The 25,621-nt window shown below is 36.2% G+C and overlaps 3 protein-coding genes across 3 annotated transcripts in view; 1 reads left to right on the top strand and 2 right to left on the bottom strand.

Moving 5' to 3' along the window:
• The window catches only part of LOC132159554 (uncharacterized), a 1,375,546-nt gene that overhangs the window by 731,835 nt on the left and 618,090 nt on the right, over positions 1-25,621 (bottom strand). The gene's annotated exons all lie outside the window — the stretch shown is intronic.
• Positions 5,857-6,871, top strand: LOC132159083 (uncharacterized). The gene is made up of 2 exons (XM_059568671.1): positions 5,857-6,370; positions 6,495-6,871. Exons 1-2 carry the CDS (start codon positions 5,881-5,883, stop codon positions 6,740-6,742), a joined length of 738 nt encoding a protein of 245 aa, XP_059424654.1. The 5' UTR covers positions 5,857-5,880; the 3' UTR covers positions 6,743-6,871.
• The window catches only part of LOC132159263 (NACHT, LRR and PYD domains-containing protein 12-like), a 32,070-nt gene continuing 18,379 nt past the window's right edge, over positions 11,931-25,621 (bottom strand). The window contains exons 13-16 of the mRNA XM_059568798.1: positions 18,287-18,460; positions 16,762-16,935; positions 16,422-16,580; positions 11,931-13,300 (exon numbers count right to left, since the gene is read on the bottom strand). Of these exons, the coding sequence (XP_059424781.1) occupies positions 13,246-13,300; positions 16,422-16,580; positions 16,762-16,935; positions 18,287-18,460 (562 nt within the window). The 3' untranslated portion in view covers positions 11,931-13,245. The remainder of the gene's footprint in view (positions 13,301-16,421; positions 16,581-16,761; positions 16,936-18,286; positions 18,461-25,621) is intronic.

The following is a 25,621-nucleotide window of genomic DNA, read 5'->3' as shown; positions in this document are numbered from 1 at the left end:
CACTGTAACTGCAGCTGATTAACGACTCAAAGATGATACGTCTACAAATACACGATTGAAGACATAAAATAACGATATACTTTAGACAAGTTTAACTGTATGATGTTTTAAGAACATAATCCACCTTTTTAATTTTATTTAAGAACCAAAATTAGCAGAAAAATACCACCAATAAAATGGCGCAGGTGGTAACTTGAACCAACTCATTAACAGCTCATTAACACAAAACTCGAACACTCAAACGAACACACTATTTGACTCAATCCAGCATCAAAACATGTAATCCACTGATATCCACCACAATTTTAACTCATTTTGATATAATTTATCTCCATGTCACAGAGCACATTTGCAACGTACCTGTCTTGCTCCAGTCCAAAGCTGCTCTGACGAGAGCGGGATGTGATTGGGCAATTCAATTAAAGGAAGTGACATCACATAACCTAAAAAGCAATTTTTATTTTTATTATTTTTAAACAAAAATCCACAGTTTCCATATAGTCCTAAAAGTTTATTAATAATGTCTTGATGGTGGAACGTGAAAATAAAAATAAAATATAATTTCATGGAAAAAATTAAAGTTTGCTGGAATGGTCAAACTCAAAACACTACATATAAACCACATAATTTAAGTAATTTGTGGATTAGTGCATACTGGTGATGCTAACAATTCAGTTTGATTTGGTGAACTGAACTGGTTCAACACATTTCACATTACAAACGAGGCATTTGTTACATCCAGTGGGGACATAATTACTAATTATAATGACGTATACTGTCTTTTTACACCGTGCTTTGCATATTTTGCTGTGTTGAATACCGCGCTGTGTAAAAATAAACCATGTCTGCATTTGTGATCTGACAAACAACAAGTATATTCTACTCCTCAAAACTCCCATTTGAATCATAATTGGCAAATTATTTAAAACGTACTTACAGGCTGTGAGTAAAAGAGCCAGACTGTCCTTGCAAAGTTTGAACTGCCCAACTTTTTAGAAACAGCCATTGTGCCACAGACACATTGCAGGCTACTGGTTCAGGCTAACTGTGCGTGCCTTTAATGGTTAAGTCAGTTTGAGTTAGCGAGGTGTGTGGTTCTGCTCGGCAAGATCACACACTCCGTCCCTGGTAAAATTAAATTAAATTAAATTAAATTAAATTAAATTAAATTAAATTAAATTAAATTAAATTAAATTAAATAAAATAAAATAAAATAAAATAAAATAAAATAAATAAATAAATAAATAAATAAATAAATAAAAAAAAAAAAAAAAAAAAAAAAGCCCTGTCCCTGGTTATTTGAATATGTGACTGTTACAGTTTTATTTTGAACTAACTCACACTGTGACATGTGGAGAACAAAAGCTGGAATGTGAACACAGGTCGGACTTGATCTGTGAGGTCCTGCAAACAGATTGCTCATATCAAGTAAGAGAACATCCCTTCAGTCTTTGCTAACGTTATGTTCTGTCTGTGTTCACATGAGGTAACGGACATACTAAAACCTGCAGCTGTGTGTGTACTGCTTCATCAAAGAAATAATATGAGATGCTAATTGCGATTAGCGTGTTAGTATGTATTTGCAGCCCCTGATCCTAATGTTTAGATTAGATCAGATTACATTAGATTCAACTTTATTGTCATTGCACAAGTGGGCACAAGGCAACGAAATACAGTATCAGTACAGTAATGTTGTCAGCTAACATTAGTTTAAAACTCAAACACATGAGAAGGAGCATGAAAGAATGAACGAAAAAGTACACAAACCCAGAAATATACAGTTTGCCTGTGTTGTCACACACTAACCATCGTACTTAGTTTTAAAAAGCAGACTTAATATTTATCAATTTCAGGTCCTAATCAGGAGATGAAAAGAACATAAAGGTTTGCCTTTCTGCTTATATTTTCAAGCATTACAAATGCCCCTTCCTGAGCCTGAATCAAGCACTTGTGGGACAATGTTGTCCTAAATCACATTATAAACTATGAGTGTAATACGAATTTTAGAGTAACATTTTTATTCAGATTAGACTTTTAAATGCAAAATACAATGTAACTGCACCTACTGAACCAGAGGGCAGTTGTAATGTATCTGTATGAACACCTTCACAAACAGTTTTTCAACCACACTGTACTGTTATTTATGTTACGATAATTCAGATTATTACATAAGTACTAAGATCTATAGTTCAGATATAAATGCTGTTCAGTAGTAAATCACCTTTTGAAAGGAACTTGACATTTCAAATACTGTCACACTGTTTCACCACTAGGTGGCGACAAAAAATTGTATTTATCAGGGGGGCAGGGTTTCATATTTTTTTGAAGCACCCCTGGGCGGACCCCCACCTTCTGTTACCATTCCATTGACTCCCATTCATTTTGGCGTCACTTTGACAGCGAATAACTTTACATCTGAGGCGTTTAAAGACTCCATTTGTCCATTCTTTATTTCTAAAGAAACACAAAAATGTATAAAAGCCTCCATTACCTTGTATCTTACGTTATGGTCCCGGAGAAGCAGTTTTTGTAAAAAATAGGCACAGATATTAGAAGACTTATAGGTTGCTCACGTGACATCTACGTCATCAAGCTCAGTTTGAGTCTGCGCAGTATGCTCGACCCCCAGGAAGTGCGTGCTTCTAATTGACTTCACTTGTCTCTGTTGAATCCGAATCCAATGAGGTCGCTGTGTCCATCTCTTTTACTATCTAGGGTATTTATTAAATCATTTATCCTATTCCAGAGATTTGTTCAAAAATGCTGATTCATCCACTCCAGTATGTTTTTTTTTTAAGTTAAAAGTTAAATCTCAATTTATTCAGGCTCTTACAACTCTTAACTTACATTATTAAGACTGTGACTCTTAAGTCGATCTGTCCTGGAAATTTAAGAATGGTCCACACCTGTGATCAACTCAATTGCTTTCCAAAGACACAAAGAAAAATATTTTTATATTTCTACTTTAAATGCATTCATAAATCATCAGCATTGATAATAATAATAATAATAAAAGTCTTTGAGGGATGCTGGGAAACCATATGTGAACCGGAGAGGAGAGCAAAAACGAGGAAAATGTCCACCAAAAGAGGTGAGTGAAAAACCGTATACAAAGTATCTACATAAAGTTAGCGGTTACAGTCAGAGGGGCGTGTAGGCTACTGGGCGTCGTCTACTACAGTTCACTCACTCTGTTTAAAGGCTCAAGTCATGAATGGGTCGATATGAAAGCTGAGAAAATTAGGATTCAGGGGACATTTTAAACATGTCTCTAAGTTACTCCTTATAACCACGGAGAAATGAATCGAAACGCTTTAGGTGCAGCCCAGCTGCGTCTAATGTTAGGCTTGAATGTTTTTTTTTTTTTTTTTTACCATTCATTGATTGTGTTATAAGGACTGCTGGCAGAATTTTATATACATAAACAAACATATGTAAATTCATCCCCAATCTTTAAGATGTTTAGAGTAGAATTTGATTGCTTTATGTCTTCACTGAAATTGGTAAAAAAAAATAAATAAATAAAAGTCATTGACGTGTTTAAAATATTTTGATATAATTTTTGGATCGCTGTTACCATTGAATGCAACACTTTGTTTTTGTAATATTGTATGCTATGCTATGTTTGTTACTTGTTATTTAATAAATAATAAAAATAAATAAAAAAAGGTAATTAAAAAAATGCATTGATTGTGTAAGCTGTTATATATTCTAGCTAGTAACCTTAATAGCTGCTAATAGCTCTAGTGTTTTATAGCTCAAAAAAAACAAAAAAACGCTAATGTGACTTTGTATCTGTTAAGGGAAAGGCGTGCAAGGAGACATGTCCCAGGCAGTGTTCAAGCCTAACAGACCAAAGAAAACTCCAGCTCTTCACAGAGTTTTATGCTGTCTCTTATGAGAGGCAGCAGGCTATCATTCTCTCTGGTTTAGAGCAGGTATGCTAACTTAAGCAATTCATGACCATATCATGTCAACAGTATGCAATGCATTACAATGTAGGCCCATGAAATAACCAGTGAATTGAATACTACTGTATGCCTTTAATTCACTAAGACTGCATATGTGCCTGATCACTGATCATCCCAATATGTCTTTTTACTTCTAGCACAAGGTGAGTCGCAGACGACCACGTGGGCCCGACACTGAGAATACAAAGAGGAAGTACACCTTCAAGTACCATGTGCAACAAGGAGGCCAAAGACTTGCTGTTTGTAAGCTCACATTTATGTCAGTCTTTCAACTGACCAACAGTCGCCTACAGGCAAGTTTTATACAGCTTTTTCCATTTGTTAACTTTTTATTACATGCATGATTTTAATTAGATACATTGTCCATAACATATTTATTTAAAGTTACTTATCTTTGAAAAGGTTATTCAAGAAAAGTTAGGCAGTCAGTCTGAGGGAACAGAGCAGGTAGTCAGGTCTCCATTAGAGGACTTCAGAGGAAAACATAAGAACAGGTAAAAAAAAAAATCTTGAAGGACCTCATGCTCTCGTCCTGTTAGTTTTTAAAGCAGTTAAAGTTGCCCTACAACATTACCTGATCTAATGGTGCACTGGACGCTGGCATTATAGGGCGTCGGGTGCCTTGCCACCCTATAACGCCAGCATGCACAAACTGTAATGGTTAGGATTCAGCTCACTGTTGTTGCCCAGTCAGGAAACATATTCTTGCACTTTGAGATCGATATCAGAGGTAAAGTGCTATGCAAATGTAATGTATGATCCCAGGATTTCGAGATCGGCCAAAATGTCCGGGATTCGCTTTTGCGTTCTACAGTTGCCATTCACTATGTTTACTGTGGCGAGCAGGACGAGACTGAGGGCCTCGGGAGAACGGCGCGAGGCCGGTGGCGTGATTACTGGTGAGCAACACCTGTGAGACGCACCAGTCTCGTGTCTCTCACGGAGGAGCGGGAATTTTCTTAGCAATGCTAAAACGCACACATCAATCAATCACATGTTTAGCGTTCATGTAAACATAACATTTAGATTCACCAATCAGAATGAATTCAGTTAGATTGAAACAAAAGGTGTGCATGTAAACAATGACAATTTTTGCATCATCTGAGGATTTTTTCCAGACAAAAAATACATAAATCTCTCATCTCAGGGGGATATGAGGGAGGAAAGCATGGTAATTCAAAAATACTACTGGTTTTCTACTAATACAAAGCTAAATGCTAAATCCTGAAGTATCCCTTTAATGATTGTTTGTGAAAAACAAAATCCTATAGTTTAGAAAAAAGTTTACAATTATATTAAATTTTATTGTCACAGAAACGATGCAATTGTGCAAAACAGACCAGTTTATTATATTTCCCTTGTTCATGAGTTGTGTTGTTTATTTTTTAGGCCTCATAGCATTCATCCTGCAGTGAGAGAGGGGATAAGAGAGCACATCCTGAGCTTCCCACGCCAACTGAACCACTACTCACGGATGAAGGGAGATGTGGAGAGGGAGTACCTGAGCCCTGATTTAAACCTGCTCCGCATGTTCCGCCTATACAAGGAAAACAATCCAGCATCCACTGCAAAGTTCTGGCTCTATAGGGACATCTTCAAGCAGCAAAACCTCAGTTTTGGGCAGCCAAGAAGTGATACTTGTGCAAAATGTGACGCCCTGTTCTCAACATTAGTAGCTGCTACAACAGATGGAGAAAGGTTGAAGATCGCAGCCGAGAGTGAGCTTCACCACCGGAAAGCCGAAAAAGCGTACACCCAGTTGCAGGCTGACACAGAGTTGGCCAAAACCAATGATGACTGCCATGTCATTTGCATCGACATGCAGGGGGTAGTGTTCACGCCAAACCTGACACACTCCAACGTGTACTATCAACGGCAGCTGGCCAACTACAACCTCTGTATCCAGGAGATGGGCATTGACAAACCTCCTACAATGTGCCTCTGGCATGAGGGCATCGCTCGCAGAGGTTCCATCGAGGTGGCAAGCTGTCTTTTGAAGTGGGAAGAAACATCTTTCGCTCCCCTAGTCCAGGCAAAGGAACGGAAGCTCATCATCTATAGTGACCGATGCTGTGGGCAGAACAACAACTGGCGAGTCCTAAACCTCATGGCCCTACTCGTATCTAGAGGGTACTTCAGTCAGATAGAGCAGAAGTTCATAGTGTCTGGTCACTCCTTCCTTCCCTGTGACCGTTCATTTGCCACGCTGGACAAGAGGCGTAAGGTGTCCACACTCCACACCCCCAGCGATGTCGCCGAGTTGATCCGTGGAGCCAGGCAGCTGCATCCATTTAAAGTAATTGAGATGAAATGTGCGGACTTCAGGCAGCTCCCTGATGCAACATTAAAGCATCCACCTGGCTTCCTAATCACATCCATGATGTGGTTGAAAGTGACAGGTAAAAAACTAAAGAACTAAAGAACTAGACAAAAACTAAACTGGTTTTCTGAGATTAACAGTGTTGGGGATATGTGCGTGAAGGAAGAATCTTTATTGAATTTCTTGTTGAATCATGATTTCAGCTACTGATCCATGGTGTGTCCACACAAAAGGGAGCCACAGCCTCTACGAGGGATGGAAGCATTGGCTGATCACCAAACAGAGGAAGAATCAACCACCTCCAGCTCCCTTGTTTTCCACCACGTATGCTCGTGCTTACGAGGACCCTCTGCCCATCAAGAAGGAGAAGCACCGTGACCTTATGAAAATGCTAGCCTACATGCCAGCGGAGGCCCAAGCATTTTATGGGACACTAGAATGTGAAGAGTAGCCTGGTATGTGTAGGTCATGTGCAGGGAAAGGTGGGATATATTGTGTATATTGTGTGAAATGAATCATAAAAGTAGCTGTAGCTTATCTTGTATGCCTTATCTTATGTTGTATAATAGTAATATATAGGTATTTATTTTATTTTATTTAGAACCAAAAAAAGGAAGAGATATATGGTAAACTAGCATATGGAACCAGCATGGAATGAAGATGATGTATGTCTGTATTGTAAATATGTATTGTTTACCGTTATTACTGTTTATTGTTTGTATGTATTGTTTATTGTAAGTATGTACGGTTTGTTTGTACTGACGTTTATTTTCTGTACTATAAGTAGGCCTTTGTATTGTTCATTGTTCGTATCGTATTGTCCGCGTTTTTGTTCTGTGATTTACGTTGGCAAAAAATAAAAGAAATTGAAAGAAATAAATGCTTAATATTTTCTTTAAGGTTCTGTTACTGTATTAAAACTAAGATAAAAGAATTAAATCTCCAGTGGTTTAAATTGATATGATTAATTGGACTTATACTGTTATTCCACATTAACTGGACATATACTGTTCTTCCACATTCCAGAAATGTAAATTACTCTAACTTTTTATTTTTAAGATTGATACTAAAAAATCCTATCTCATTAGAATTGGGAAGCTTTTGTTGTCTATCTTCAATTTAAAAAAAAAAAGTAATATAATGTTCAGAGTCCAAATTAAAAAAAAATGTATTATTCAAAAATTGAAAATATGGACTTATATGGTTCTTCGTCTCAAGCCCTCAAATATAGCTGCAAGCAGCAATTACGGGGTTCAAGCACATTAAGGCCTCTGAGGTGGTCTCGGCCAACCTGAGTGTATGGATGACAGTTAAACACATCCAAAATGGAGAATAGGCTAACAGACAGACACACACACTGAAATGAAGTCATTAAACTAGTTTATCAATACTCTATAAGCATATTCACCACCAGTAAAAGTGGTTTTATAATGTTTTGGCATGAATCCATGAAACCTTTGAACAATACTGTTTAAGTTTGTTAAATGAGCCCATTAGTGGTCTTCCACTGCCATCTATTGGTTATAAATGGCAATTTTTTATACATCACTGTGTTAAACCTTTTTAACTCTTATAGTATTATTTTTTGCCCAATATCTCTTAAATTTTGCATGCTTGTTTAAAATGAAATTATGCATTATTTTACACAGTTGTGATAATTTGTGGGCTTTCTGTTTGTATTATTAGGCCTTTGTGTACATTATGTAAAGAACATATTATAAAATTACCAGTTGTTTAGACTGTTATATAGCACCACCACTGTTATAGCACCACCTATGGTCCGATCTCCAGGAAACTTTGCATGCTTGTTCAGAGTAATCTGACATGTTTTCACCAAGTTTCGTAAAGTTTTGAGTTTTCGTTTAGGTTTTATAGGCTTTTGGGTATTTTGACCACGCCCCTTTTCTAAATTAACATGTTATAGCTAACCAAAGTACAAAATTAAATATTTTTTTGATAATTATTGATCCAGAGAGTCCAGAGTCCAGAGTTTTTAACATAATTGTGAATAATTAATGAACGATTTGATTGACAGCAATGGTTCTTGAGGCAAAGTTGTGCATTACGAGGAGATCAATCAAATGATATGCATATTTTGTGAATCTGTGTAGCACCACATGATTACTGAGCCAAAAAACTCATTAGCGCCAACTAGTGGCCGATTTCTTTCAAAATTCTGACAGACCTCTAGGGCCATGAGTCGAACATGCCCATCGAGTTTCGTTCCAATCGGCCTCCGTTAACCTTGTCTAATAGGTGCTCAAAGTTCATTGGCCGATGGCGGCCATGCTTTATGAGATACGCCAATGTCCTCATAGACATGTATAGAAAGGCTAGATGGCTCAAGGCGGAGTCAGCTGTGTCGTCACTTGGCGGCCATCTTAGGTCAGGAGACTGCGCTGCTGCTCCCTGCTGCTGTGGACGGAAGGTGAGTGACATACGCCAACTAAAATGCTCGTAACTTGCTGAATTCTTGACGGATTTACAAACGGTTTGGTTTATTACAAACCTTATTAACGTGGCTATGATTTGTGCTGATGCCGATGTTTAAATTGTAGCTTCACGTTTTGAGAAACGCTTAACATTGCAGCGTAGCTGTGTGTTTCATGGCTGCCCTCTACTCTAAAGTGATACCACAGTCGACATTTTCAATTATTAACAGGTTTCCTGAGACCAACAACGTTTCTTGACAACCTAATCTTTTGTCTAAATGTCATTTTGTGGATGTGGTTGTATTTATTTGCTGGCTAGCAGTGAAGAGGTCGTAAGTGAGTCACCAAGCAATTGTAAATTGGTGGGAGAGGCAGGGTTAGTCTTTCGTTTCAACATAGCTTTGAGTTACACATGATTTCCAAGTGGTTTGGTTTCTTAAAAACATCTTTACATTTGGATTACTTTGTTGGTTTTTGTTTACAGAACTTCTGATTACGCTTGTGGAAAATGCCTGATTTTTGTGCCGCCTATGGCTGCACCAACGCACGGAGCCTCCAAACCAGAACGCGTGGGATCACCTTTCACAAGTAAGAAAAGAAAATATTATGACTATTATTAGGATACTTAGTAATACAAGTTCTGCTAGGAATAGTGTAACTGAGACAACATTACAAGATTGGCTACATATATTTGCATACTTGCAGTACATAGAATCAAAATGATAATATATTTTATACTGTATTTTAGTCCATACCCTCAATGTTGTGTATGGGTATACCTAGTACTTTACCTGTCTAGTCTACTTAATATACTATTTTCATAATAAACTCCGTGGCTATAATTTTTCACAAGTATGCAGTTAAATAGCAGCATCCCTGAAGTTTATGACACACCAAGCCGTTTGAAAATCGGTTGAAAATTGAGCAAAATATAGTTATTTCAGCACTACATGCACAATAGACTTTAATGTTATAACTGGACGAGCGGTCCTGTCCTAAGATGGCCGCCGTGTGACGTCGTCGGGTCCCATTGGCTCTCAGCGCCGGTAAGCTAGCCTTTCTATACATGTCTATGCTCATAGATACACATGGCACCTTGGACCAAGACACTGCATACCAATTTTCAAGTCAATCGAACTAACGGTCAGGTGGTTATAGCCTGTTTTAGGTTTTTTTCATGTTATAGTGGGTTTTTTTTACTGTGACCTCAGACTGAACTTATATACATGTGTACCAAGTTTGGTGAAGATATCTCATTGACTTCTGGAGTTATAGCCATTTTAGTAAAATAGGCTCCTCCCACAACATTAATTTTGCGCCCCCTAGCGACCGTGAATGGAAATTTCAACTTTTTTTTCAATAATTATTGATGTTCAGACTCCATAGAACATTTCTGCACTGGTTTAAAACCAAAAGTAGGTTTTAAACAAAATTCAAAACGGCGGAAAAATTAACATAACAGGAAATGAAATTGGATATATAGATTTTGATCTTCAGGCTTTCCATTGATATAAGACTCTTGAGCCTACGACACACGGTCTAGGAGTTATGACCAGTTTCGCGCTTTTGGTTCCTATAGCGCCACCTATGGGCCAATCGGGGTCATACTCTCTGAACCGCTCTTCGATTTTTGTACTACCATCTGGCAAAGTTTCAAGGTTTCAGATCTTACGGTTTGGGCTGCACAACGCGTTTTAGCGGAGAAGAAAAATAATAAAAATCAGTACAATTACAATAGGGTTTCAGCACTTCGTGCTTGAACCCTTAATAAAATACTTTAAGCATTATTTTCTTGGTCCATTCTATCCATCCTCTTGGGACCAAGAGGGGTCTTTGTGGATGTAGCACTGGTATGTTTGTAGCAATAGCCAAAAATTCATTCTATGGGTCAAAATGATCAATTTTACTTTTATGCCAATAATCATTAGAATATTAAGTAAAGATCATGTTCCATGAAGATATTTAGTAAATTTCCTACCATAAATATATCAAAACATCATTTTTGATCAGTAATATGTATTGCTAAGCACTTCATTTGGACAACTTTAAAGGTGATTTTCTCAATATTTAGATTTTTTTTTGCACACTCAGATTACAGATTTGGTATCTCAACAAAATATTTTCAGAACCTTATAAACCATACATCAGTGGAAAGCTTATTTATTCTCAGTCTTAAGCATAAGCTTATATAAGTCTCAATTTCGTTCTGAATTTCATTCATATTTTATTTCATTCTGAATTTTATTCATTTTTAAATAAATCTGAAAGATTTATGCCCTTCCACTGAAAGTCACAAAAATTGTTCACATTTCAAAAGTGTATATTAAACAATTTTATTTATCAATCCATCCATTAAAGGGGTCATATGATGTTGCTAAAAAGAACATCATTTTGTGTATTTGGTGTAATGCAATGTGTTTATGTGGTTTAAGGTAAAAAAAAAAAAAAAAAAAAAAAACACATAGTTTTCCACATAAGGTACATTATTGTTTCTCCTCTATGCCCTGCCTTCTGAAACACGTACATTTTTACAAAGCTCATCATTCTGAAAAACGAGGTGTACTCTGATTGGCCAGTTATCCAGTGCTTTGTGATTGGCCAAATGCCTCAAGCGTGTGACGTAAATGTTACGCCCTTAACACTGTGATGCCATGTGTTCCGGTGCAATGAGATAAAAACAATAAAACCCATTACAAACGAGGTTTTGTCAAGGTTTTCAATCTTTTTATAGATTGCGTATCACACTGCGTAAACAAAAACATGGTTACTACTAAGCCCATGGTTTATTCATTCATTGATTCATTCATGGAACTAACCTTGTAACATGCATTAATATGAAGTTACAAGAAAAATGTGACTCAAATGATGACTCAGAAGACTTTAAGCAATAGGATCACTTTATTAACCGTATAGACACTGTAACTAGCTGGCTGTGCTGGGTAATTACTTTCAAATTGTATACTGTCACTGAATACAAATTACTACAGGCCGACTGATTGATCAGCCGGCCAATTAACTGGGCTGATTTTCTGCAATTTATTTTATTTTTATTTTTTTTATCGTATTGGATGATACTGCTGCAAATTGGTCAAATAATAGGCAGGCACATCTGTGGGCATCTAAGCATTGTTCTGGAACGCTGTACCAGAGAATTTATCTCCCTCTGAAGCTACATGTGAGATGGAGCAGCTTGCAATCTGCAGCTTCAGCTAATGATGGCAGGGGAAAACAGACCGTTTTGCAAGCGTAATTACATTGTAGCCTACTAGAATTTATGCTGACTATGCTTATCATAAATGCAACAAGTAATTTTGAAATTAGAAACACATGCAATTCAGTCGTAAGGCCTGGCTAAAACATGCAGGTTAACTTTCCTCATTAAATGTGCATTCTTAAGCAGTTATGAGCAGCAGACTGCGTAATATGTGTGAACTCTTTTATTTTTGTTATCGCTTAGATTATGGCCAGTTGACTTATAGCATACTCCAGTGTTTCCAATACATATTTGTGGCACCACAATATCAAAACTGACCACCATAAAAACATTTTCCAAAAGGCTTATACTACATTGAATAAATGTGCACCGCACATTTCAAAATCAGAATGCGATGCAGGTGTTTTTATATGAATGTATCTTTGTACAGAACATACATTGGCCAAACATATCAGCCAAAATAATCATCATCATATATCGGCCACCCTGATTTCTAAATATCGGCATCGGACAGAGAAGAACCCATATTGGTCGACTTACAAATTACATGAAGAAATATTGTAATTAGCAACATAATCTAGGTTACCCATTTTAGGTATTCTGTATTCTGATTACTTTTTAGATTACTTTTACAATACTTTTTTTCCTAATTTGTTATAAACTTAGCAATAAATCTACCCTATTTATATAAAAAAATGTAAAGAAAATGATAGTCCATTATTTGATAATAAAATATAAAGCAAGACAAAAATTTATTATTTTAAAACAAAAACAATTAAAATATAACACTAAAAATAGAAATAAGTATTTTTTTTATCTGCCCGTCAATTTGACCATTAATCTACATCAGAGAACGGTAAATATTTTATGTAAATAATAATAATAATAATTTAAAACAAATTTGTTTAAACAAACTTAAATTCTTTAGTTTTGAATTCCATCACAAGTTAAAATTTTAGATTTGAAAAAAAAGAAAGAAAAAAAGAATATAATATTACATTTAAAAAAAGGTGAGACTATACAAAAATGCCAAAAAATGCTTACAGACAAATCGGACCATGATATCCACGTTTTTCTTCAACGCAGATGTAAGCCTATGGGTGAGACTTCTGGATCATTAGCTGCTATAGGCAGATAACGAGGAGAATAACAACATGCCATAAACAGTAAAACTGTACAAACCAGTGTGTTCATAATTAAGATTAATAATGAATGAATGAATTTATCCTCCTAGATTTAAACACTATAGTAGAGCTCTTGTGTAGATCTGTCAGCTGATGGTGATTGCTGGTTCCATCCTGTTGGAGTTCAGCTTAAATTAATGCTGCTTAGACTCGCTGTGAGCCAGTGTTCTTTTTCTAGTCTGTAAGGAGAAATCATAAAATAAAATATTCAGTTTTCATTGAAACAAGGTGCAAATTATCTAGTATGTTTCAATTATGTTTGTGTTAAAAGATGTAGCTATAGATTACACTAATACAATTAATATAACAAGTTACTGGAATAAGCTTATTTGGCATACATATTCTAAAACACTATTTGTTTATAATATAATACATTTAAAACATGATTTATGTTTGTATGATTGTGTCTGTGTAATTGCAGTAGAGCCTGTGACTCAAACTTAATCAGTGTAATGGAGAAATGCATGCTGATGAATGCACAGTCTATGTAATAAACCACAAAGAGCTAACACAAAAATGCTATTCTGATTTAAAACAAAACAGTCCAGTTTAAAAATGTTTAGGCATATTATTAAATAACTAGAAGAATAAAGTAATGTGATGTTTTGATTGTCAAACAAACACACTAGAGACAGAAATATTGATAATGTGATGCTACACAACTGCGAACTGAAGCAGAAATCTGAAATCATTTTACCAGCATTGACCAAATCCAAACCAAACTGAAATGATTCACTAATATAATTAATAAAGCAGGTATTGTTGTATAAAGCTGTGACATTGTGTTTTGTTCTTTTTCCTAAGTTGTGCAAAATCTTTCAATCAACTTTCTGCTTTATTTCAATAACGCTTGATGATAATTTGAAAATGTTCTTTCACAAATATTTGAAAAATATATTCACATATCAAAAATAAATGAGAATCTTTAATACCACAAATCAGAGTACTGTGAATATTTTATGTCAAAGGAATTTGGCAAAAAAAATAAATAAATAGGTACCCCTGCATTACACAAAGCAACATTAATAAACATGAAAACAACAACTAGATTACACATCCAAAGTATTCAAGTTATTAATATTATTGTCCTGTCTTTCACAATCAATAATTGAGTAGTTCATAAATCTTTTTTAAGTCTTTTTTTCTTTTTTTTTTATTGTGCATAATATCAATCACACTGCAGGGGGTCATTCTAGAAAGGTTAACTTACATATACCCTGAACTCTCGGTTGATTAACCCAAACCTTGCTTACTTGAGGAATGCTGATTCCCAAAATGGATCCAGGAGTAAGCTCATTCAACACGGAGTATGTTGGTTAACACACATGACATTTTCAGTAGAGTGACTAATCAACGAGTCACAACGGAAACAGACGCTGAGAAAAAGTGCGCCAAGCTACTTTCTTCTTCAGGATTGCTTTTACTTAATTAGTTATCTATTGGGTTTTTCTTTGTCTAAAGTTATATTTACAGTGTATGGTCTTACATTGTTGTGTTTGCGTAAAGCTTTTATGTAAAGGGCTTTGAGAAAGTAACTTTTAAAGGCATCTTAATGGGGTCATAGGATGCCCATTTTCGTTCATCACATGACAGCATTTTACTTAACCAATGCAGTTTGAGCTGGAAAGAGTATTGATTAGTTCATCTATCGAGACTTCAGGTTTTTGGAGCCGTTAGTTCATCACGTGACAGCCCTTTACTTAACTTAACTTAACTTAACCTATCTATTGAGTCTTCTTGTTTTTCCCCATATAGTTTAACACATGCAGTTTGAGCCAGAAAGAGAATTGATTAGTTCATCTATCGATATTTGGGTTTATTGAGTCGTTCGTTCATCACATCAACCCCATAAGCTTTACCTGCCAACTCTTAATACTTTTGTTACTAGTGATGCACTGATACCACTTTTTTTCAGAACGAGTCCAATACTGATGCTTTGATTTTTGGTATTCAATCATGTTAGTTGGCTTCATTTAGTAAACAGATATTTCCTTCAGCTATTTCCACACTTAATTATACCTGTTAAATCTATTGATTAAGCTTTTGTTACTTTCACTGTTCATGTAAATGGCACATTTCAATATTGCAGCAGCTCAATACTTTAGTGCAGGGATCCACTCCTTATTTAAAACGTTATACAATTAAGCCCAAACTCTTTTGGTGATCTAATTTGTGTAATGCAAACTGTATGCGGACCCTCGCTTAAGAGTTAAAACCATAATTTTAGAGCATGGTAAACATGCGCAGCGCGCATATGTTTGCATTGGTGCAGAAGACACTTCAAGCCTAGCACATTTCACACAGTCTGCTTGTTTCACTTTTGCTGTAATCATGTGTTTGACGTTTAAAATAAATGTTGTTTATAGTGAATGCCCCTATAATTTGTGTTTGTTTTATATTTATGATTAGTTATAATCCAAATGCATGCACTAATGGAGAGAACAGCAAAATAAATAAAATAAATAAAAAGCTAAAATTAGAGACCAAAAAGACATCACCTAACTGTAAGAGTAAATAATAATTATAATGATGATGATGATGATGATGATAATAATAACTATGCACCCATTTGTAAGGAAATTTATTTCTCTATTCAATGCTGTCACGTCATGTGACAAAATAATGATTCAAAAGAAAAACCTATCAATTCTCTTTCCGGCTCAGACAGCATAGGTTTAGTTTATGGGTCTGTTACGTGACGAAGAAACAACTCAAACCCGAAGACTCGAAGGGTGAACTAATAGTATTATATTATATAGTATATTATATATACTATATTATATATAGTTTTTTTTTGTTTTTTTTTAGTTTGCGCAAGTACAAAGGAAGTAGCATGTAACATTTTAATTACATTTTGCTATAATTAACGAAATGATGAAAAAAAAAAAAAAAAAAAAAGATTTGTTCATTTGGTGAATGAGACTCAAAAGACAGAGTCAGTAAATTTATCCAAACTACTCATCACTAGTCTAAATGCTTCAGAGGTGCTTCCACTCCTCACCCCCAATTAAAATGTAATATAATTCAGTTTCAAGTACTCAATTTGTGCGATCTCATTACGTAATCCAGATTACATGTAATCAGTTATTACCCAACACTGTTAACTGGTTAGCTAGCAAATTCATACAAATTAATCAAAAATGTTAAACACCCATTATTTTACCACTATCTGCTTACATTCATATGCATGCAATCTCTCTTAGTGTTTTTCTGGCAATCATCTACTCAATTTCAGCAAACAAAGTAAAGTGTTTGAATAACACCTATCCCCATTCCAAAAGCAAAGTCATGCTTACTCACAGTTTACAGTTTGAGCCTTGTAGCACATCAATGAGCTGCTGCTTTGAGTCTCCAATCATATTGTAACTCAGATCAAGCTCTTTTAGAAACTGCAGTGCTTTTGTGTTTGTCAAAGACTGAATTAAAGAATGAAGATCTGTAATGCCACAGTCATGCAGACTAGAAAGAGAAAATCACAGGAAAACATATCATCTTACAAAGAAATTATTAAGATTAAGAATTTTAAACAAGTATAATGTGATCTCAAACTCATCATGAGTTAATGGGTATAAAGTGTTTTGGTTTAAACTGTTGGAAGTGATTTTAAGCATTTTGATTCTTGTTTGTGAATGTTACTTACCTCAATTTCTCAAGTTTACAGTCTGGATCCTTCAGTATGTCACATAAATGCTTCACTCCTGTGTTTTTTATTTTATTCTCACTGAGGTCCAGTTCTCTCAGATGTGAAGGGTTTGAATTTAGAGCTGAAGTCAGGGTGAAACACTGTTTCTCTGTAACTTTGCATCCACACAGCCTGAAGACATAAAAAAGGAACACTTATGCAAATTCATGTTAAGTTCACGTGGAAGTTTAATATACCATGAAAAACAGTACCACCAGCGAAATCATGTTAACTGAATTGAATGAACATTAGACATAAGCATTAGATCGGGGTTTCTAACAGTTTACATTCAAAGGTCAGAATCTGAATTGTCATCAAGGTCAGAAATGATTGTTATAGGGGAGACCTCAAATAGTCGACGATTCGATGCTTCGATTCGAGGAGCCTGTTTGACTACCAATCTCACAGTCGAATATTCGCGGGGTGTTATGATTATGCCATTCTGACTATATGTGAGCGCTCAAATGTCTGATTTCACATAGAACTTGTGGTTTTCTCCTAATAAGTTAATATGCAGCCTATTATGATAAAGCCATGAATAATAATCTGAAAAAGAAAGTAGCTTCAGATTAAAATTTTAAATCCCATAGATTAAAAACTTGCTATCAAATGCGTCACTCTACTGGTCATCTTCAGTGCGTGCATCTCAAAACAGAAATGCTGAACATTAATATAGGCTAACTTTATAATGAGAGCACTATTGTAAAAAATGTGACTTGTTAGGGTTTCGCTGACGTTTAGTGTAAACTATCTTTTAATCAAAACATGAAAAAACATTATTTACCACATTTATATCTGCGAGGCATTTGTTACACATTTTCCCTGTGTGTTAAAATAAGTAATTATGGCTGTCCGATGTCTGACTTGACTCAATGTATTTTGCCCCACCCCCAAACATATGATTCGACTATCAGTTGAATATCAGCAAGATTCGAAAATTCCGATTCGACTATGAAAATCCTTAGTTGGGGACACCCCTAGATTGTTATAACAAAACTTGTTTTAATAAACATAACTTTATATAACAATTCAAATTTGTGTATGCTTAATGATCAAATTCATGAAGTCATCAGGTCATGATTGCAATTACGAAAATTAATCATGGTTTTACTACAAATAAAACCAAAAAACCATGGTTACTTGTTAAACCATGCAACCTCAAATGAACCATGGTCTTGTTACACTAACCATAGTTTAACCATGGTATTTGTAGTAAAACTGTGGTTATACAAATTGTGATCAATATGCCATTAAAAAAAAAACGTAACTACCATAACTATTTTTACTCTCTGAACTCTAACAGTAAGTGACTACATTTTTAAACAACTAATGCTCAAAGCAGCTCTCATTTGCATATTGTAATTCTTCCTTAGTTGGAGAAATGACAGAAGGTACAGTGTTATAAATGATGTGACTTGAGCCAAGTTATTAAGCAGTAACCTTTAATCTCACTGTAACTGAAGTACAGTATAATGTTACTTACTCCAGTTTTTCCAGCTTGCATTGCGGGTTCATCAGTAGATCACTGAGGTTTTTAGCTCCTGAGTCTTTAAGCTTATTACCACTAAGGTTCAGTTCTCTCAGGTGTGATGGGTTCGATTTCAAAGCCGAAGTCAGGATGAGTAACTGTTTCTCTGTAATCTTGCAACCACACAGTCTGAAGACAGAAAGAGAAAGAACAATGACTCAGATATGTGATGGTTATCTTATTAAAGAGTAAGCATAATAAGCATATACAGTATATATGTACATGTATATAATATATATATATATATATATATATATATATATATATATATATATATATATACAGGTCCTTCTAAAAAAATTAGCATATTGTGATAAAAGTTCATTATTTTCCATAATGTAATGATAAAAAATAAACTTTCATATATTTTAGATTCATTGCACACCAACTGAAATATTTCAGGTCTTTTATTGTTTTAATACTGATGATTTTGGCATACAGCTCACGAAAACCCAAAATTCCTATCCCAAAAATTTAGCATATCATGAAAAGGTTCTCTAAACGAGCTATTAACCTAATCATCTGAATCAAGTAATTAACTCTAAACACCTGCAAAAGATTCCTGAGGCTTTTAAAAACTCCCAGCCTGGTTCATTACTCAAAACCGCAATCATGGGTAAGACTGCCGACCTGACTGCTGTCCAGAAGGCCATCATTGACACCCTCAAGCGAGAGGGGAAGACACAGAAAGAAATTTCTGAACGAATAGGCTGTTCCCAGAGTGCTGTATCAAGGCACCTCAGTGGGAAGTCTGTGGGAAGGAAAAAGTGTGGCAAAAAACGCTGCACAATGAGAAGAGGTGACCGGACCCTGAGGAAGATTGTGGAGAAGGACCGATTCCAGACCTTGGGGGACCTGCGGAAGCAGTGGACTGAGTCTGGAGTAGAAACATCCAGAGCCACCGTGCACAGGCGTGTGCAGGAAATGGGCTACAGGTGCTGCATTCCCCAGGTCAAGCCACTTTTGAACTAGAAACAGCGGCAGAAGCGCCTGACCTAGGCTACAGAGAAGCAGCACTGGACTGTTGCTCAGTGGTCCAAAGTACTTTTTTCGGATGAAAGCAAATTTTGCATGTCATTCGGAAATCAAGGTGTCAGAGTCTGGAGGAAGACCGGGGAGAAGGAAATGCCAAAATGCCTGAAGTCCAGTGTCAAGTACCCACAGTCAGTGATGGTCTGGGGTGCCATGTCAGCTGCTGGTGTTGGTCCACTGTGTTTTATCAAGGGCAGGGTCAATGCAGCTAGCTATCAGGAGATTTTGGAGCACTTCATGACCATGGTATTACTGTGCTCAATTGGCCTGCCAACTCTCCTGACCTGAACCCCATAGAGAATCTGTGGGATATTGTGAAGAGAAAGTTGAGAGACGTAAGACCCAACACTCTGGATGAGCTTAAGGCCGCTATCGAAGCATCCTGGGCCTCCATAACACCTCAGCAGTGCCACAGGCTGATGCCTCCATGCCACGCCGCATTGAAGCAGTCATTTCTGTAAAAGGATTCCCGACCAAGTATTGAGTGCATAACTGAACATAATTATTTGAAGGTTGACTTTTTTTGTATTAAAAACACTTTTCTTTTATTGGTCGCTTGAAATATGCAAATTTTTTGAGATAGGAATTTTGGGTTTTCATGAGCTGTATGCCAAAATCATCAATTATTAAAACAATAAAAGACCTAAAATATTTCAGTTGGTGTGCAATGAATCTAAAATATATGAAAGTTTAATTTTTATCATTACATTATGGAAAATAATGATCTTTTATCACAATATGCAGGAGGACCTGTATGTATGTATGTGTATATATATATATATATATATATATATATATATATATATATATATAGTCTTCCATATACAGTAGTTCAACTAGTCATACTAGTTCAGTGTGCTTGAAACATTTCTTCTCTTTATTTTCTTTTTTGTCTTTTGTTTATGGTAGCAGCAGATTCAAATCTTATGATATTGCTGCAGAACAGCAAGTACGCAATCAGTACATTGTTTCAAATACTTTAAAAGTAGTTATTTGCTAGTTAGACTCCTAATTCTAATTGTGAGCAGTGACAAATGTCAGAACATACAATGATATAATATAAATAATGTAACTTGGGTACAGTTCTCTTAAACTAAATATTTAACTTTATTCACACTGTTGGTATAGAAAAGGCTTGCTATGTATATACTGTAGAAACATTAGTGTCCCCTTTTGACTGAAAAAGCATGACTCAACATTTCCCTTTAAAGGAAAAAATTTAATTCTGTCTTTAATAACTCACCCTCATGACATTCCAAACTCGTTAGACCTTCGTTTATCTTCAGAAAAGAAATTAAGATATTTTTGATGGAATCTGAGAACTCTCTGACCCTCCATAGACAGCAATGTTATCACCTCAATCAACTCAGAGAAACTTAGCAAGGACATCGGCAAAGTGAGTGTTAGCATGTGCGTTCATTACATTGATTACATTCTGGGGTATTCTGTTATTATTGTTTTCTTTAAGCACAAAAAGTATTCTCGTAGCTTTGTAAAATGATGGTTAAACTCCTGATGTCACATGGAGAGCTCTCAGATTCCATCAAAAATATCATAATTTGTTTTCCGAAGATAAATAAAAGTCTTATGGGTTTGGAATGGCATGAGGGTGAGTAATTTATGACAAAATTTTCATTTTTGGGTGAACTAATCCTTTAATGGTCCTTGGATGCAGTTAAAAAAAATAAAGAATTGTCATTTTTTCACTCACCCTCATGTTGTTCCAATACCCTACTGTAAGTCTCCCATTCATCCTCTGAACACAAAGATTTATTTTAAGGAAATAAAAGAGTCTCAGTCTATCCATTAAAAGTCTGAGCAATTTTGAGATTTTGAAAGACCAGAAATGTAGGTCAAACATCATGTAACCAGTAAAAGTTCCTCCAGCAACAACACTATAACAACTATATTTGAAGTTTAAAATTCCGCTTCAGTCTCCAACATGTTCTCAAGAGCTTCTTCTCTGGTCCCTGAGAGGACCACAACCTGTGTCTTATGCTAAGAGCATGACTCTTTTAAAATATCCTCAGTTGTGTTCTAAGGATGAACAACACTCTCGGAACAACATGAGCAAGCTGTACCGATACTAAAACGTGTTAACACTGCACATCACAGGTCAGAGTGAATCGTCATTGCTAGCATTTACATTTAATAATTTAGCAGACGCTTTTATCCAAAGCGACTTACAAATGAGAACAATAGAAGCAATAAGACCAACGGAAGAACAACAACAGTATACAAGTGCCATGACAAGTGTTAGTTAGTCTAGCACAGAACACAGAGCTAGGGTTTTTTTTTTTTCAAGAATAGAATAGACAAGAAAAGATAAGTGCTACAGTAGTATTAGTTGGTCAAGTGCTGGCAAAAAAAAGAGTCTTTAGATGTTTTTTGACAATGATTAAAGACTTCGAATTGAAATCGGGAGGTCATTCCACCAGCTCGGTACAGTCCAGGAAAAGGTCTTTCTGGAGGGCGCATAAGTTTCAACTAGTGAGTTTAGGTATATTGGTGCTGCACCAGTGGTCTTGTAGACAAGCATCAGTACATTGAATTTGATGGCTTCCCACTGCTCCGGGTGTGTGTTCACAGAGTGTGTTCACTGCTCTGTGTGTGTGCACTTTGGATGGGTTAAATGCAGAGCACAAGTTCTGCAGTATCGTTCACACGACTTGCTTGGAATTTTTTTTTTTTTGAAAGACAGAGTAGCTCCTGTGTCGCGAGTTTACAATGATTTCATGACAGTAGAGACAGCTCATCTAGTCTATAATCCCACCAAATTCAAAGTGGTACTAACTCACATCCCTAACTCACTAACTAACACAAATTCACATCCCAACTTGAATTACTTTTTCATCCAGTGCCCCTAGATCCTATATGCAGGAATTGCATAACATATTTAACACACATTATAAACATATCTTCAAACAAACTGAATATTACAAATTCAATTAAGACACTTGTGTTTCTGAATAAATAATATTACTAATAATAATAATACATTTTATTTAGTATACCACCTTTAAAAGAGTACCTTTTCTCAAAAGGCTTAACAACACAGGCAAACACAACAATCCAGAATAATACACAAAAATACTGAATAACAATCAGTTAAAAGCAAGAGAAAAATATAAAGTTGAAAGAGTGTAATGTTATAAAAACTTCACAATCACGGGAAGAAGGAGGCGGGAACTGGCGGACATTTAAATCAAACTTTAATAATAAAATAAACACAATACAGCATAACAGCCCCTCACAGTCGCGCCCAAACAAAAACCAAACACAAAATAAAGACCATGGGCCCATTTCAGAAAGGAGGTTAAGTAAAAACTCTGAGTATGTTAACCTTGAAATGAGGGAAAGTCTAGGTTTTCGGTTTCAGAATGGGAGGTTTGTCAAACCCGAGAAAGCATAAATAATAATAATAGCTTAAATAATCCCTAACTAGTTTGCTTCCCTGATGTCAGCCGGGAGATAATTCCACAATCTTGAGACATAAAATGAAAATGCCCGATCATCCCCCAGAACGCAGCCGTATTTTAGGAATGACTAAAAGACCTATCTGAGAAAAACACAAATTGCAACTAAGTGTATAAGGAATTAAAAGCTCAGCCTAGTACTGAGGAGCCAGACCATGCAGTGACGTGAATGTTAACATGAGAACTTTAAAACCAATATGAAATCTTACCAGTAGCCAGTGCAACAATCCCAAAACAGAAGTTAAATGATCAACAAACCTGGCTCCTGAAAGAATTCTGGCTGCTGAATTTAGTAAATGTTGAAGTTTCTTAATACATGATTTTGAGACTCAAATAAGAAGGACATTACAGTAGTCTAGATAAGAAAATACGAACAAATGAACTAACATTTCAGCAATAGAGAAAGACAGCACAGGTCGTAGTTGTGCAATATTTCTGAGATGAATGTATGAGGTCTTAACAGTGTTCAGAATGAAAGGCTCAAATGACAAGCTAGGATAAAAAAATAACGCCCATGTTTTTTTATTTAATTTGTAAATCCAGAGCAACACCATCTACAGACAAAGCTAAAGACACTTAGTTTATGGGGAGAGCCAAGAAGCATGAATTCTGTTTTGGAACTATTCAAATAGAAGAAATTTTCAGCCATCCACAACTTAATCTCAGATAGAGAGTGTAAGAGATGGGAAATATTCACTCTTTTGGCCCAGATTAGAGTGGATGTAAATCTGCGTATCATCAGCGTAAAAATGGTAGTTCAGTTCAAGAGATCTTAACAACTGTCCAAGAGGAAATATAAATGCTGAAAAGCAAGGGACCAAGTAATGAACCCAGAGGGACACCAGTACTAAGAGGACCGACCTCAGATCTGTGACCAGCCATAAAAACAAAATTACTACGATCAGTGTGACAAGTCGGCTGCCTCCCCCCTAATTATCATTGTCACCCCATCCCTTAATCGCCGCCCTGTAATAACTGGAATAACCTGGGCTAGCAGCATATTATGGGGCACATCTGATGCAAATGGAGGGTAAGAGGTAATACATGTGAGCCAAAATCATCACAACTAAAAGAATCAAAGGTTTAAACTACTACAGTATGTGTTCAATTTATTTAACACATGAGTTTCACAATGTGAGTTGAATTAATCAAGCACAGCGTTAATTCAGTCAGGCCACGGACGGAGGCATAGGCGGTGACCAGCTGAAGCAGTCAGCTGTGAAGTCGCTCCAATCACTACTACTCTCGTATTAGACACGGGACATATATACGTGGCACCACTGCTCGGTAAGTATGCTCAATAGCTCGCAACCCTCCCTCACTCCCCATTATAAGCATGAGCATATTTCCGTGCATCTTCTGGTTGTCGTCTTCTTTGTTTCAGATCACTAAGGCTTACAAGTCTTAGCGGGTATGGACCTCACTGCCGAGAGACACTCATTTTCATAACCAGGCTACAGGATAGATGTCCCACTGCCACATCTACATGAATATCACTGTTTGCTTTAAAGACATTATTAAGAGTCTTAATTGTCATTTATTTCTAAGCTGATGGTTCCATGGGTTAATGTTTAAAGCTCTTGTATGTTCAATTATTCTGGGAGCAAGAACCCCCATCAGGAACCATACCACCAAAGATAAATTGCGTTCAATAAACTCAAGTAAACTTGCCAAAGTGGTTCCTGTCTGAACTTTAATAAATGAATTTTTAAACAACATTCTAATTTATTGAGATGCACCTGTATACCTAGACTTGTCATTCCTTTGATATCTGAGGAATTCTGAAGACCAAAATGCATTTGTGTGTAGAGTTTTAGGCATTATTAATGTTAATTGAAATGGCCAGAATGTGACGGCTTTTTAACTTTTTTAGACCAGATGAAGTGCCTTGGATTCTTCTTTTTGTAAATGTTGTACATGGAGTTAAGAACCTAACCAGTGTACTTAAATATTCATATATATATTATATTGTCATCCATCCCAAAATGAAGAAAGGTAAGGAAAATAGTAATAATTATATATATATAAAAATATCGCCGTTAATCAATCTATTCTCAAAATTGGGTTGGGAGCTGGGTCTATACTACGCGAGCTATGATGACTGTCACCTTGATATTGTAGCGCGGATGTATACCTAGCCGAATCTGTTGGGGGCAAGAACGAGTCTTTAAACCTGTGTGTATGCCTACTGTGAAATTACCACATCAAACGTGACATGCTAACATGGATGCAGCTAAGATGCCACCGGGTTTGCTTCAGGGAATTTATTATTATTATTTTTTTAAATCTTCCCAATGGAAACCTTGACAAGTAGCATGCCTGTTTCACACACACTCCGTCTGCAGTACGTATGTGGTGCTGAAGCAGCACGGACTCATACTCATTGTGTTTTCACACAGGACACGTTTGCAGTCTGCTACTCGGTACGTGAACGATCACTGCACTGCTGCAGACGCACTGCTCCTGGAACGCACTGATGGAACGCAACCGCGTGAACGCTGGAATCCGTTAACATGGGAGCGTAAAAAAATACACAACGCATATGCACTGCAGATGGATTATGTGTGAAACAGGCGTAAGGTTGTTTGCACCTTGTGCAATGTGGAATTCGTTTACAGCTTTCTCAAGCAGTTTGTGGTGCATTTTGGAAACAGGAGATGAGCCCCTGGTCTAATGCACCACCTGGCTTGAGAAATCCGTTCTCAAAGACTTAACATTACTTTTAGTCATTATTTTATTTAGGTAGCACACATATTCTGAATGCCTTTGGCAGAATTCAAAT

Source organism: Carassius carassius, chromosome 16 (assembly GCF_963082965.1).
Source record: "Carassius carassius chromosome 16, fCarCar2.1, whole genome shotgun sequence".
Lineage (NCBI taxonomy): Eukaryota > Metazoa > Chordata > Actinopteri > Cypriniformes > Cyprinidae > Carassius > Carassius carassius.
Note: the sequence above shows the minus strand (reverse complement) of the source record. Positions and strands in the feature narration are given on the sequence as shown.